This window comes from Fundulus heteroclitus, chromosome 1, assembly GCF_011125445.2.
Source record: "Fundulus heteroclitus isolate FHET01 chromosome 1, MU-UCD_Fhet_4.1, whole genome shotgun sequence".
Taxonomy (NCBI): Eukaryota; Metazoa; Chordata; class Actinopteri; order Cyprinodontiformes; family Fundulidae; genus Fundulus; species Fundulus heteroclitus.
Window position 1 is genome coordinate 10535969 of NC_046361.1, and position 14583 is coordinate 10550551.

At 39.3% G+C, this 14583-nt stretch overlaps 1 protein-coding gene across 1 annotated transcript in view; it reads right to left on the minus strand.

Annotated features, from left to right (window-relative positions):
- The window catches only part of cfap74 (cilia and flagella associated protein 74), a 66017-nt gene extending 53896 nt beyond the window's left edge, over window positions 1-12121 (minus strand). The window contains exons 1-12 of the mRNA XM_036142518.1: window positions 11795-12121; window positions 11297-11395; window positions 11107-11188; window positions 8520-8672; window positions 6588-6686; window positions 6380-6484; window positions 5706-5879; window positions 5407-5520; window positions 4200-4302; window positions 3531-3688; window positions 3159-3372; window positions 2179-2343 (exon numbers count right to left, since the gene is read on the minus strand). Coding sequence (XP_035998411.1) covers window positions 2179-2343; window positions 3159-3372; window positions 3531-3688; window positions 4200-4302; window positions 5407-5520; window positions 5706-5879; window positions 6380-6484; window positions 6588-6686; window positions 8520-8672; window positions 11107-11188; window positions 11297-11390 — 1461 coding nt within the window. The 5' untranslated portion in view covers window positions 11391-11395; window positions 11795-12121. The remainder of the gene's footprint in view (window positions 1-2178; window positions 2344-3158; window positions 3373-3530; window positions 3689-4199; window positions 4303-5406; window positions 5521-5705; window positions 5880-6379; window positions 6485-6587; window positions 6687-8519; window positions 8673-11106; window positions 11189-11296; window positions 11396-11794) is intronic.
- Between the last annotated feature and the right edge of the window lie 2462 nt (window positions 12122-14583).

The window sequence follows — 14583 nt, forward strand, 5'->3', positions numbered from 1 at the left end:
ATTACTTTCTACAAACCAGTGGTGGGCACAACTAACCAAAATGTTAGCTTCACAAACTCATTTTCTGAAAACAAAAGTCATTACTTTTGGGTTTGTTTCTGTTCTTGTCATGGATTTTTTTTTTTTTTTTCAAATGTTGGCCTCAGAGCTTAGTTTTCCAAAGTTTCAGTTTGGTTAATTAAACTTGTTTTTTCTTTGCGTTCACCTCTGGCTTCCTCCCTAGCTGTATCGCAGCATCTGACAGTTAACAGACCTGCAGCAATGCAGACAGATTTGTACAAAACCTTTAATAATTATGGAACCCCATGAACCCTTTTTAAAAGGAAAAAAGAAAAAAAAAGAAACAAGAACAACATTGGAACCTGTACCAAAAAAAAAAAGTTATTTTCTTCATATATGGAAAGGACAATGTCATTGACCTACCTATCCCTTATTTATTGTATTCTTTTTTTAGTTTCAATGCCAGCAATTTGCTTTAATTCTTAGGTCTGTTGTATTCCTACAAAACTAATATAAATCAAGTTAAAAAAGAGAAACTTTAATGTTTGACTAATTAAATAATCATAATTATATAAAGGTGACCTATTATTCTTCCTTTTAAACATTTAGAATAGGTCTTTGGGCTATACAAAACATGTTCCTTACATTTTTTGCACAAAATAATTTTCAAATAATGGGATTTCACCTCCCCAGTTTCAACTATTTTGAGCTCCTTTCAGAATGGCTCTGTCATGTTTATGCAAATAAGCTGTAGCCTATTCCGACAGGGCTACTTTAAAGAGAGTTCCAGAAAGCCACTTTTCTGCCGTGTTAAACTATCCTGTTATATCTTCTCAACTGCCAAGACACATTTATCTGTAAGTGTTATGTTGTCATAAAGTGTCGGTTTGCGTAAAATACTTCTAGGAGGCATTTTGATTGTTTTAGGTTGTCAAATAAGTAGCGCTGTTTCCCTAGACGATTTTCAGTGCAAATTAGCATCATGCTAACCATTAGTTGTATATGTCTTTTTAGCTGTAGTTAAGTGTAAGGGAATTGTAATGTAATAATACTAATGTTAAGTTGTGTATGCGATTCATTCCAATACTTATAATGTCAATATGAGATATGATATAAAAGTCATGTCTCAAAAGTTTGTACGTTACAGATTTACTTTGCTTGGGTTATTAGGTGTGGGCCTGGGCTCGACTGGGGTTGCTAGGTGAGGGGTGGTGCCCGTCAATTGTGATGTAATAATCGGGAGGTTTTTGAAACGGCTCGTTTTCCAGGCACCAACAAAACATTTACTTATTGCCAAAAAGCAACTGGATGTTTTTTATTCAGCTTGGACTGTTTCTAGAAGGAGCCCAAATGGAAGTATAAAAACATGCAAAAAGTGATTTTTTTTATAGGTCATCATTAAATTCTAACAATCATCACCATTTTAGACAGATATACAAACGTTTATGAGCCCAATACCTCTAAACATACAGATAAAAGCTCTCCCTAAATCCCATAATACACCGATGCAGGTTTGTTATAGCAGCTTTGGCAGCCTAGCTGCTATTATTTTCCATTTATGAATCTGTGACAGTCAACATGTGTGCCACCTTTACAAAATGTGCTCTTAGTGTCACTTACTGTAGCAGGAGCTGACTCGGGGGCAGTTTTTAATGTGCTGTTATATTTCTCTGTCTGTTATGGACATACTGGGCCAAAAGAATAATGTCCAAACTGTAGCATCCACAAAGCCAAACCTTTACAAGTATGAATTTAGGGTCAAGCAAAAGGTTCTTCACACTGCTGTTTGCACTTACAATTTATTGATCAAGTCTGGTCTTCTGGGAGCTAAAATATGTTGCATTTAATGTGAGCAGGCATCACAGATACTCTAGCTCTAGTCTAGCTGAGTATTAGACAGGCTTGTGCTGCCTGACCTGACAGAAAGTGTTATTGTGTGTCTTTTCACCTGCCAGAAATATAGCTTCACTGTGAGCATGAGGTGGTTCATGTCATTTTCCATCCTGATCCCGCCAGCTCTACAAACACCGCTTCACCAAGAAGTACTTGGGAGTATCTGCTCCCCTTCCGCAGCATATTTATGTGGCTGCTGCATAGCGCATGATTTATGGCTCTTTAAATTTAGCAGCTCACATGAATTTGCTTTTGGTTGGAAGGGGCTGTTGTTTTTTAGCGCACCTTGTCTTCCTGTTCCCACAGCCCGGTGAATTCAGGCTCTGCGAGGCTGTCAGCAGAGTTCTCGAGGGCCGCGCATTTTTGGACGCTTTCCTCCGTTTTCTCCGGGTGTTCACTGTCAGAGCAGGTGGAGGAAGACCTGCTGACGTCACTGAACTCTCTCACAAGCTGGGAAAATATAAAGAAACACACGCTCACACACATAAAAAAGACTTATGTCTTGCCATGGTTGCTGGATAGCCCTTGAACTTTTTCACATTTTGCCAGATCCCAACAGCAAATTTATCGGATTTTATGGCCATCTTACATTTTAGACCAACATACTGTGGTGCAATGTGGGCTTTTGTCACCCAGGACCCCCCAAAACTAAATCGTTGTCCCGTTGAGAGATTCTGTAGATATCTACAGCTCCTCCAGAGCTACCATGGGCCTCTTGGCAGCTTTTCTGATTAATGCTTTCTTGCAAGCTTAAATGGATGGCTGTGTCCTGTTAGGTTTCAGATGTTTAATGCTTGGAATATTGTTTGACAACTTCACTCTACTATAAATTTCTCAGTAACTTTGTCCCTGACTTATCTGCTGTGCTCCTTTGTTCCTTTAATGCTGTTGGTTGTGTTTTTTACTGATGTTCTCAAACAAACATCCCCTTCAGATAACAGCTGTAAGTCCACTGAGTTTAAATTACACGCAGGTGGACTGTGTTTAAAAAGTAGGCATGTGGGTTTCTGAGGTTCATTTGGGTGCAAAAGAGTAAAAAGGGACTAAACTCAGATACACACCACACATTTCAGATTTTTAATGTTCTTTTCTTTAACGTTTATCATTTTCTTCCAATATTCACAATTTTGTTTTGTCTGTCGCATAAAATCCCAGTAAAAGGCGTTGAACTTTGGTAGGCATGAAATGCCAAAATGTGAAAATGTCAAGGTGTACGAATACTTAACGGGGCACAAATAGCATCATAGCTGTTGAGCTCTTCTCACCGGTGTCGCTGTCTCCTCACAGAGTGATGGAGGGTTAGGATCCAAATAAGACAGGAGCATGTCTCTTCCTGTCCTCAAAGATGAGAACTTGTCATTGGTTGGGGGTTTGGGGGGCTGTGACTGGTTCCTTCTTCTGCTCTTTAGCAGCTGCTCCTCCTGGAGAATTTTTGCAACAATCCCCGCTCGCTTAGACTTCTGGCTCTCCTCAAATTCCCTTAGAGGTGTAAATCAGCAACACTGCATTAAACTGAAATGGGGTCATGTATTCCTCAGCACGCGGAGAGAGAAAACACCCACACATCGCCGCATGGAGTGGGAGTGAAGGACATACATGTAGCAAAGGAAAGGAGAGGAGGAGGGAAGAGGACATACTGTTGTTTTCGTTTCGTCTCCTCTAGCTGTTTCTTCTGGTGCATATGTCTGATGCTGTTGATGCCTTGGGCCTCCAGGGCAACTTGTAGTTGTCTTTCCTGCTGTTCTTTCTTCTGGGCTTCTTTTTTGGCTCTATTTTGCCGAACCCGTAAACTCTCCTAAAGTATAAAAGTTAAATTAAGAAAGCTATATTTGACCAGGGGAAGACTTGAATTGGAGAATTCATCTGGGGAAGATGATCGCAGTACTGCAACAATAACAAGATTGTCGGCGAAAATTGACATAGTTAAGCATTAAATGTATTAAAGCTAAATGAGAATATATCATCTTTTTTACAGTAGAATTGGGAGTGAATATAAATCAGCAGATCCAGGTTCATTGCAGAATGGATTGCACACATAATGCATATGTTACGCACGCATAATAAAAAAATGACATTTGCAACCATATTTAACTTTGTTGCTTCTTTTAATTACCAACTGCAACTCTTTCTTTCCATCATACCTACTAATTACAGTTTAAACCAGTTGGAAGGTTGTTGACCTAGTAGACATTTATAAGTATGCCTACAGCAATTAAAGCATGTGCAGGCTATGTAAAGAAAAAAAAATCCAAAACCAGAAAAACATTTAAAGCAACAGTTAAAATAAGAGTTGTCCTGCTGCTTACTTGGTTGGCTGCTATGTTCGATTTTAGAGACTCTACAGCCTGCATCCTCCTTTCGATAAACTCCCTGTTCTGTTGCTCCTTCTGGGCCGCTTGCTGATGCAACCTAAAAATAAAACGGACACAAGCAGCATAGAGAAAGGTAAAGACGAAGCAAGAGTGCTTTTGCTGCTTGACAGTGCAGCAAACTCCACACTAAAGTCTTAAACCGGAAATGTGATTTGACAAAGCAGTTCTTTCTTTGCTTCATTTTTTGCAACTGTGTTTTGGTGACGGAGGTTCTTGCACTGAAAATATGTGAATTTCAACCCTTTAAATTCATTTAATTTCAGCCCTTTAAACACCCTCCCCCTAAAATGAGTGGCCTGGAATTGTAAAGGATGTTGCTTAGCATTCTTAATTAAACAACTGATGTGAACAAAGCAGCAAGGAGCTAAAAAAGGAGAGCAAGTCTTAGTAGTAGCAGAGATTCTGCATGGGATTTTGTGGTCACTTTGGATTTGAACAGTGGTGGTGGTGGTATAAATCACACTTAGGCGAGCACCCTCCATTAGCTCCTTTTATACGCAAATGTCAATATATTATAAGTGGAGGTTTAACCGGTTAGTTTTTACTCCTCTGAATGGTCTGACGCTAAAAGAAAACACTGAAAATGCTCTTTTTTTGGGTTTTCGCAAACAGCCTATGGTTTTATTAAATCTGAACCAGTGTTTTGAATAATTCTGTTTGGTTTGGTGTTGAATGGTCCAGTTCAGATTTCACTCGTTTAATGTTAGATTTTAAACAAGAGATGATCAGATGTGGTCCAGACTCTTCAAAACAGTGAAATAAGTCTATAACTGAGTACTGTGTTGGAACATGTGAGTCATTACTCAGCCACCATGGCCGGCCATGTTTTATTACAGTGCTTCCACCGAGCCTGCTCCCCACTCAGTGTACATGCAGGGACGTAATAGAACACTTGAAAAGTGACAGATTAGGTTTATCACCCCCCCCCCAAGTGCCTTTGCACTGGATTTGTATCCCTTTATCAGCTACAACACTAGTGCCTGAATCAAAGTACTTTCATGTGTCCTGTCAATTTTCCTTTAATATATAGGTACGCCATGTCAGCGAATTATGAATAGGACAGGTCCACTTTCCACAAAGTCTCCAAAGACAATGAACATCTTTGTTGCGGCATGACTGTTGATGCTTTATTGGTGATTACCTTTTAATGGTCTGCTTCAAGTACTTGGCAGCTTTCTTTTGGCTTGCTCGAGCCTCCTCAGTCTTCCTTTGACATTCTGTCTCCTCCCCCTCCTCCAGCTTGGCTGCCTGTTTACTATCAGAACACAAACAGCAAGCCTTCATTTCGCTTCTTAAATGTATTTTTCTTACTCCCGTGTAATTGAAAAATGGTTTGATCAATCGAAACGTTATATCAGGAAGCTATAATCTATTTTTTGTGCAAAATACATATAGATATGCTTCAGCGTGATGAATGATGTGAGCTGTCGTGGCCCTTACGCCCGCAGAAGCTTCATCTTGCGCTGCTGGTTCTGGCTGGCTTTCCTCTCCTGCTGCAGCCTTGTTACTGCCTTCTGTGCTTTGAGGACCTGGAAGAGCTGCTCTTCTTCCTGCACCTCCTGGCGGAGTAAGGAGACTCGGCCAAGTTCCACCTCCACCTCATTCAGCTCCAGTCTGAGGAGCGGAGAAATTTGGACGCGAGCAGAAACAAAATGTACCAGTCTCTCTCTTATTATAGTAATAATCTAGTCCTTAACTTCTGGCTCTGACACAACACAGGGAACTGCAGATTGGAGTGTGCGAGGGTTATCAAACATTCAAACATGCAAAAGAGTTTAGCAACGCTTGGCAAGAAAAGGTGACTTTATTTTATTTATTAGTACGAAATAATATAAGAAAGAGTCGACAGTAAAGCCCGTTACTTGGCTGTCTTGTTATTTCTCTTGTTGGTGAGCCCATTGCTTTGTTAGTTTGCATGTATTGGGGCAGACATGTACACAGGTTTAGTTTTTTTTTTTTTTTGGGATGTCTCATCTGTGTTTCTTTTCTGTTTACTTCCTCAAAGCTGAGGCAGGGATCAAATCAAAGCAAATGAGAGGACTTCCCTTTTCATGCAGCACTAATGCCTGTCAGACCAAGTTGGAACAAACAAACCATCTTCATGTTGAACTCACTCTTGCTGCCTCAGCTCAGCGTGGATTTGGCCGCGCAGCTCCTCCTCGTCCTGCAGCTTTTGACACAGGAGCGCATGCTGGGCTCGCAGGCGAAACACCGCCACGCTACTGAGCAAGACAAGGAACGAGCGGGATGAGACAAACAGCTCTGGTTTAAAATATATGCTCATAAATACTGAACAGCTGATGTTTTTTATTTTAGATTTACCTGTTGTCTTTTGCTTTCTGCTGCTCGATTCCCCACTCCAAATTCTCTCTCTGCTCCAACCAGCTTTCTATATTTTGACAGCAAAGTTTCAGCTTTTCTCTAAAAGAAAAAGTTTAAAGAACAAAAGTTGCTTCGGTGAACATGGATGCAGAGTTTTGCGGTTATTTGTTACCTTTTTATATATTATTTTTGAGTAGTGTAAAAGATCTCCATCTCTCTCTTGGTTTCCTTTTTTTTTTTTTTTAACTTTTTAGAACCAAGAAGAGCATCCCTTCCTACAATATGATTCTGCTACCACCATAATGTTCCACCATGCCGACTGTGCAGTCAGGGTGAGGCGCTGTGATCGTTTTCTGCCACACACACTGTTTTGCATGTGAGCTAAAAAGTTCGGCCTTGGTTTCATCCGACCAGAGCACCTTCGTGGATATGTCAGTGGTGCCGTCTGGCTTCTGTCAAACTGCAAACAGGACTTCTTATGGTTATTTTCTTTTCCAACAATGGCTGTCCTCTTGTCAGTTTTCCATAAAGGTTGTGTTTGTGGAGTTAAAAACTAATAGTTATTCTCTCATTTTTATTCTTCCACCTGAGCTGAGGATCTCTGCAGCTCCTCCAGAAACACAATGGGTCTCTTTGCTGTTTCTCTGATTATTTTGATTGTATGTCAGTGTAGGTAGACGGTAGCATCTTGGAAAGTTGCAGCTGTTTCAAACTCCTTTCATTCAAATGATGGACTGAACAGTGATCTGTGGGACGTTGTTATTTAACCCCGCCCTGCTTAAATATTTTCCACAACTTCATCTGTGACCCGTCTTCTGCGTTCCTGGGTCTAAACGATGCTGTTTTACGCCCATTCTCTATCAAATCTCCGAGGCCTTTGTACGACAGCAGTGGGTATGCTGAGACTAAATTACAAATCCGTGGACTCCATTTATTAACTGACTTCTTAAAACAATTAGCCCAGCTCAATTTTAGTTAGGCGCATGAGAAAAACGGCGCCTGAACACCAATGCATGTCCCACATTTATATTTGTAATTGATGCTTGGTTTTCAACCAATTTTCCTTCCGCTACAAAATTAGCCACCACTTTGTGTTGGGCTGTCTAATAAAATACCAATAAAGCATTTAGGTTTTTGTTTTGTAATGTAACAAAATGGGAAAAGTTAGAATACGTTTATCAGACATTATCCTGCTGGACTGGATTATGCTCTCTGGCGTTATGGTAGTAAGATTCCCTAAAGCAGCAACGAAAACAACAAATAATTCTACAGGAAATAAAGTAATCTAGTGAATACGTTCTGGTAGTTCACGCATCGATTGTTGTCCAAATGTTCTTTTCTTCAGTCAAAAAAAGCCACCTCCTGCGATGGAGGGAAAAATACTCTTATTAGAGGAAATTGATGCAGACTGTAACATCAAGAAGGCAGGCCGTTTGGAGGCCAGCTGTGCTTAGGTCCCATTAAGCTGATGCTTAGTCAGAGAGCACTAAAGCTCCTCACTGACCACTGCTGCTTTGTGCTGAAGGATGATGACTGACATTTTTTTCTATGGAGACTGCATCACAGTTCATCAGGTGCTTAATGGCTCGCCATGCAGACAAATAAAAACAGGGAGGAAAAGTGACGGGAGAGGTCATTACTAGAAATGTTCTCTCTCCGGCAGGAGCGATTTCCTGCAAATGGCTGAATCAATTGGTACAGAAATGATTGGCCCCGTGTGACAAGGCCAACAGAGCGAAGATTATGGAAAACAGGAGTCACGAAACAAACAAACAAAGGAAGCAATCTGTACCAAACCTGAACGCCAACAGAAACCGCTCGGGGTACAGGCATTGATGTGCATGAGCAGGTGTTTCCAGAGAGGCACATCAAATCTTATCTGGGTTAAACAGGCAAGTTAGCGCTAGAGGTTGATGAATGCCAGGTCCAGACCTGGCTGTCTGCACGTCATGCTCCTTCTGTCGATGAAAAGCGTCCAGCTGGTCCAGGTTTCGTCTCAGCTTGAACATCCGTGCCGTCTCGGCATAACTCCTCCTCTTGCCGTTGTCGGCCCCACGTGCAAGGTCACCATCGCTGTCGCTCTCCCTTGGGGGAAATGAAGAAGGGCACATGGGGAAAAGAACGGATGGTTAAAGTAAATCCTTGTTGTGCTTTATGTAAATACAAAAATGCACAGTGCTGGCCGCATTTATGATACCCCCGGTGAAGATGTTTATAAAGTCTTAACCTCTTAGGACCAGCCCCCGCCCCCCACGCCCTCTTTCTGAATTTTTGCTCAAAATAACATACTTAAATCGAATCGCACTTTATTCAGCAATTACAAACTCCATTTAAATAATCTTGGCTTAATCTTAGATAATCTGTGGATACCAAATGTTTTTTTTTTTTTTGGGGGGGGGGGGGTAATCTCATGTTAAGACATAATAGTTTTGTCTATTGCTGTAAATATGTTCAATTGCATTTCTTTGTTTTTGTGTTTGTTCATTAAAAAAATAACACTAAAACAAGAAATGTTTTATCTTAGTTTTTAACAGAATTACAGATGGCACATATAATCGAGCCCCTGCTGAAAGTTTCTGTATACTGTACAACATTTTAAAAAGGTAGCAGCGATCTGTGACCATTCTTCTCCAGATCATCCAGAATCCCGGACCATCTCTTATGAGCTCTTCTCTTCAGCTCTCCCCGCCTGTTTTCTACAATATGTAGGACTGAGGACAGAGACGACCACGGCTGCTGTATGTTTGTTGGTGGCGAACCAATTCGCTGTTTTGTATCATTACCCTGTTTAAAGGCAGAATTTACCTTTTTTTTTTTATCTGAAAGCCTTTGATTGGTATGCTTAGACATTTTTCATTTCCCTTCAATGGGAAACAGGCTCACAGCATCCCCGATCCTCCACTACTTCACAGCGGGGCATGAGGTGCTTTTTCACGTATTCGTTAGTGGTTTCACACCAACCTCACCTTGACTGTTTCTTTTTAATGACGGCTTTTATCCTAGCATCACTCCAACACAATCAGTATGGTATATGGAGAGCATCCAGTGATCGTTATGGAGTTTTTTGTGACCTCTGTATTCTATTCTTTGGTTAGGTTCTGTAGCGGTATACCATGGTTATTTTTTTTTTATCCTCCTTACTAGGGCTGAACGATTTTGGAAAATAATCTAATTGCGATTTTTTTTCTTAATATTGCGATTTAATGAAATTTTTTTCCCCAGTTTAATTTATCATGTGTTTTAAAATATATACAAACAACAAATCTATTTGTTTCCTCGCTGTGTGGATTAGGTGCTAAAAGACCCGCAGCATCTAAACTCGGTGCAGTAATGATTGTGTTCTGCCTACAATATATTTCAACCATAATTGCAATTTTGACTTTTCTCTGCATTAACCACAAGCAACAAAAATGGTCTCTAAATAAAGATGTTTGTAAACAAGGACTATTTTAAACATGAACTTTTAATGTTTCTATTGATCATAATATTATTCAAGAGAACAGCTTTTAATTTAATTGGACATCAACCCTTGTTGAACATAAAGTGCAACCAACAAGTAAGTCTATGTATTAAACTGATTGACCAGTACTTATTGCTATGTTTGATTATACAAACTCTAAAACAAGTAATAAAATTAGATTATCTCACTGCTGCAAATGTCTTCCCTTCCATGTGGAGACAAACCCACTTCAAACATATTTCTAACACCTAATGGACGCGTTTAATTCCCTAATTGTTACATAGCCAAAAATTGCAGACCTCTGCGATTTGGAAATTGCGTTTTTTTTAAAATCACGATTATATTGAAAATGCGATTAATTGTTCAGCCCTACTCCTTACTATTCTGCTCAATAGCTTGTTTGCAAAATAATATGCGACCTCATACAGCCTAGTGGCAAGACGTTAAAAGAAATTGGCCTCAGTGTCAAGTCATGTTTCTATTCCAGAGAAACAATAAATCATTGATCATGAACTGAGTTCCTAGAAACTCTTTTCAAGCAGTAAATCATAAATAAATACTTCAGTAACATTTATATTAAAAGTATTGTCACTGGGACCATAATGCCATTGTTGTATGATGTCAAATAGTGATTTTTGTTAAGAAAAAAACTATTTGTTCTTATGGTTGGTTTTTACCTTCACTAGAAAACACGCACACAAACAAAAAAACAAAATTAAAGCTTGGATTGCTGTTCACAGTACGCTACTTTCAATAAAACAAAATTATTATTATCACTATTTTTTTTTTTTTTTTTACAGCTCTTTAACAGGAAGTGCCAATGATTTTGCCCGACACTGCATTTATTCTTGGAGAGACTGGTTGCACTCAGGCAAATAATGGAGAAAATACAATTTATCAGTGCTTGATAAACTGGGTAATGAAAGGCTTGTTGTCAAACATTTCCACACTGAGACAACTGCAACGGGGATAAATGACAAGACACAGGACAAGAGAAGCATTAGTGAATAAATGGGATTTTCGTTGTTCTGTTCCCATTAATCAGTTAGAAATACTTACTCAGATAAGTCCTGCAACCACACCAGATCAGAAGGAAGGTCTGCCTCTTCATCCATACATGCCTCCTGATCTAGACCAAAGTCTGGAACATGTGACCATCAACATCCTCATTTACTGAAAGTCAGGAACTCCAGACTGTGTCACTGTAGCCTATACTGTGATGTTAGCCTGAGGCTCAGCCGCTTCTTACCCTCTGTGGCATCACCACTGCGGTGGAGCACATCCACCAGTCCACACCTCACAGACCCACTTTTAGGTGAGCTGTCTCTGTCTTCAAAGTCCATTAAACCTTTTTTTAAATGGAATACAAGAAGTCAAACCTATCGAAAACATAATTTGGCTTTCAAAGAACGATTAAAACAGGCTAAAGCGATGAAAGTAAACAAACAAACTAACTAAATAGATAAATACAAATACCAAAGCCTCTTTAATGGTGTAAACAAGCTTGGAAATTAACTTTCAAAACACCGTTCTAGAAAATCCAAAGAAAGCCTAGCAGCAGTTATTTCGGATCTCCAAACAGACACCGGAAGTGCGGCTTACCTGACAGGTGCTGCTAGCTTAACTTGGAATGCTAGAAAGCTACAGAACCAGTGTAGCTAAAGGCTTTTTTTTTTTTTTTTTTTAAAGTTCGCCACGTTTAAAACAACGTTTACAACAGTGACCAACAAGGCTATGAAACAAATACCTGTTTTAGTGAGACTTTTCCTCACGTCTAAAAAAAACTTTTATCTGAAGCAAGTTTTGTCCTCGCTTGCTCCCACAGTCTCCAGGGAAACGGGACGCGAGGGGCGGGGCTTAGCCCTGAAAGCGTCATTTTCGGTCAGACGTAATCGGCGTCTGTTTTGGTTTTGTGAAAAGTTTTTTCGGCTCCAGAGCTCTGATTAAAACACGCTTTAAATGCGGCATGCTTTGCTGTGAAGGCACACACAAAGCGATAATCCCAGTTAATTTGGAGTGATTGGTGAATCCTTGTGTCCAGCAAAGTGTCAGACACACGAGTGGAAGGATTGCAACTATACACCTGAAACCCCAGGGTGAGTAGTTTATTGTAGTAGCGCAATAACATTGCATATCAGAAAGATTTATTCATGTATTTGATTGTAATTTATTTATTATTTTAATATTATTTTATATTTTACTTCTGCCCCACCTGCATCCATCTATCTATCTATCTATCTATCTATCTATCTATCTATCTATCTATCTATCTGTCTGTCTGTCTGTCTGTCTGTCTGTCTGTCTGTCTGTCTGTCTGTCTGTCTGTCTGTCTGTCTATCTATCTATCTATCTATCTATCTATCTATCTATCTATCTATCTATCTATCTATCTATCTATCTATCTATCTATCTATATATATATATATATATATATATATATATATATATATATATATTGCTACAGGTCTGGAAAAAAACAGCTCACTGTAAAGCTTTAGTTTGTGTCCTGAATTAAGCATTTCTACATTAGATCAGCCAGTCTATTCCAGTGATCTATTCAAGCACATATCATTTCTCTAAATGAGCTGCTGATCGGCTGATTAGGCCTACTTCAACCCAAAATCAATCTGAAAGACCGAGGAATGAAACCTTTGATTATAAATACAGGGTATTCCACAAAATATAGCTTTCTGAACTCTTCTTCAGCTAAACGTTAGTATTCTGTCATTTAGAAATATATATATGAATTAGTGTCTGAAAACAAGCAGTTGTTGTTTTATTGGTTTTTCATTTAAAGAAATATTCAAAAGGACAATATTTTGTTTTAACTTTATGAGAAATGTGGTTTATAGTATAAAAGCAGAAATGCTGGATTTTTTTCAAGCTCTTACTTATAAATAGTAAAATCAGAGAAATTCAAAAATGTTTTATTGTTCTCCTAACTTTTCCATGAGCTATATTTAAGGTATACTTTTAGAATATTGTCTATATGTAGTCTGTTCTTGCTCTGTTGATAGTACTGAAAAAAACAGTACTATTTACATTTTAGCGTGCTATCTTTCTCTATATAATGAATAGATAAAAACCAAACACTTTGTTGTGCAAATTCCAGTGGTTATTTCAGGATGGGAGAAACGGTTTGAATTCCCACTTCTAGTCTGTTTCTTGTGTAATGGAGAGGCACCAATAAACTTGGTGGGAGCATTGCTGCATTTACACTGAACCCTTTTCAATTTGGCACATAAAAAAAAGAAAAAAAAATCTAAATACCTTGTAAAAGACATTTAGACAGAAAGTGAGATACAAACAGAGGAAATAAAAAAGACTAAACTGCCAGGTTTTTTGTGATGAAAACATTTTAGCAGGATAAATTCTTTCATACCCTTTTCCATTTTTTTTTTTACTGTGAAACGTATCCTGCATTACTCAACTAAAAAACAAAGAAGTATGGTACAAAAAAAGCTACAATAACTTGGTTGCCATTATATATGTTTACTCACCCTTAGACTTTTACTTAGTTGACCTTTCAATTCGATTTTCTGCGTTTAGTCTTATTACGTTTGTAACAGCCAGTAAATTGACTGTGAAAAGGTTAACTGTCCTAGTAGGTTTTAGTTTTTACGTTTCTATTACAAAGCATCAAAATAATTTTGTACAAATGTATCCGTCAGACAACGGGGACAAATGAATGTACTTTATGGAATAACAGTGACCTCAACAGTGACTTTTGTTCATAGTTAAATACAAGAAGCTGGTCAGGAAGGCTGCCATGAGTCTGACAGTAACACTAAAGGGGCTGGAGGAATTTCTGGTCTGTACCAAATATGTTCTACATTTGGCAACTGTTTGCTGTATTCGCCATGTCTGGAAGTAGGATTAAAAGAAAGAAGCCTTTTGTTCCAAAGAAAATGTCTAAACTGGACTAAAGATGTCCTAGTTTGAGTTTCTGTTTTAATTTAGGTTCTGTTTTGGTATCTTTCTTGTTTTGTTTCTGTTACAGTTTATATTCAGTCTCAGTCTCTGGTTTAAGTTCTGTTAGGATCTCAGCACTGATGCCTGGTCTGATCACTCCACACACCTGCCCAGCTCCACCCCTTCTGCAATCAGCCCTCACCGGATCCACCTGTTCCCACCACTATATTCAGCCTTCAGACCAGTCATCAGTGCCAGATCATCCGTGCCAGTCTGTAAGTCTAGTCCGGCATTCTCGGTTCTTTGTTTGCATGTCGACCTGACCTGATTAGCCTCCGGATTTCTGAGCCAGCCTGACCTCTGATGTACCTGTTTACCGGTTTGACCGGTTTGCCTGACCATTTTTGCCTGTACACCGCCTGCCTTCGTCGCTTGATCTGGATCTGTTACCGGACTTACTGAGTTAGCCTGACCCCTGTCTGTTCTGACTGCCTGCTTGTTGCCTGACCGGATCTGTCCTTTGATTTTGTAGTTAGCATGACCCCTGCCTAGTTTATTTTATTTACTGACGTTTGGGCTTGACGCCCCTTTTTGGTTTTGGCCTGTTTACTAAGCTGTAAATAA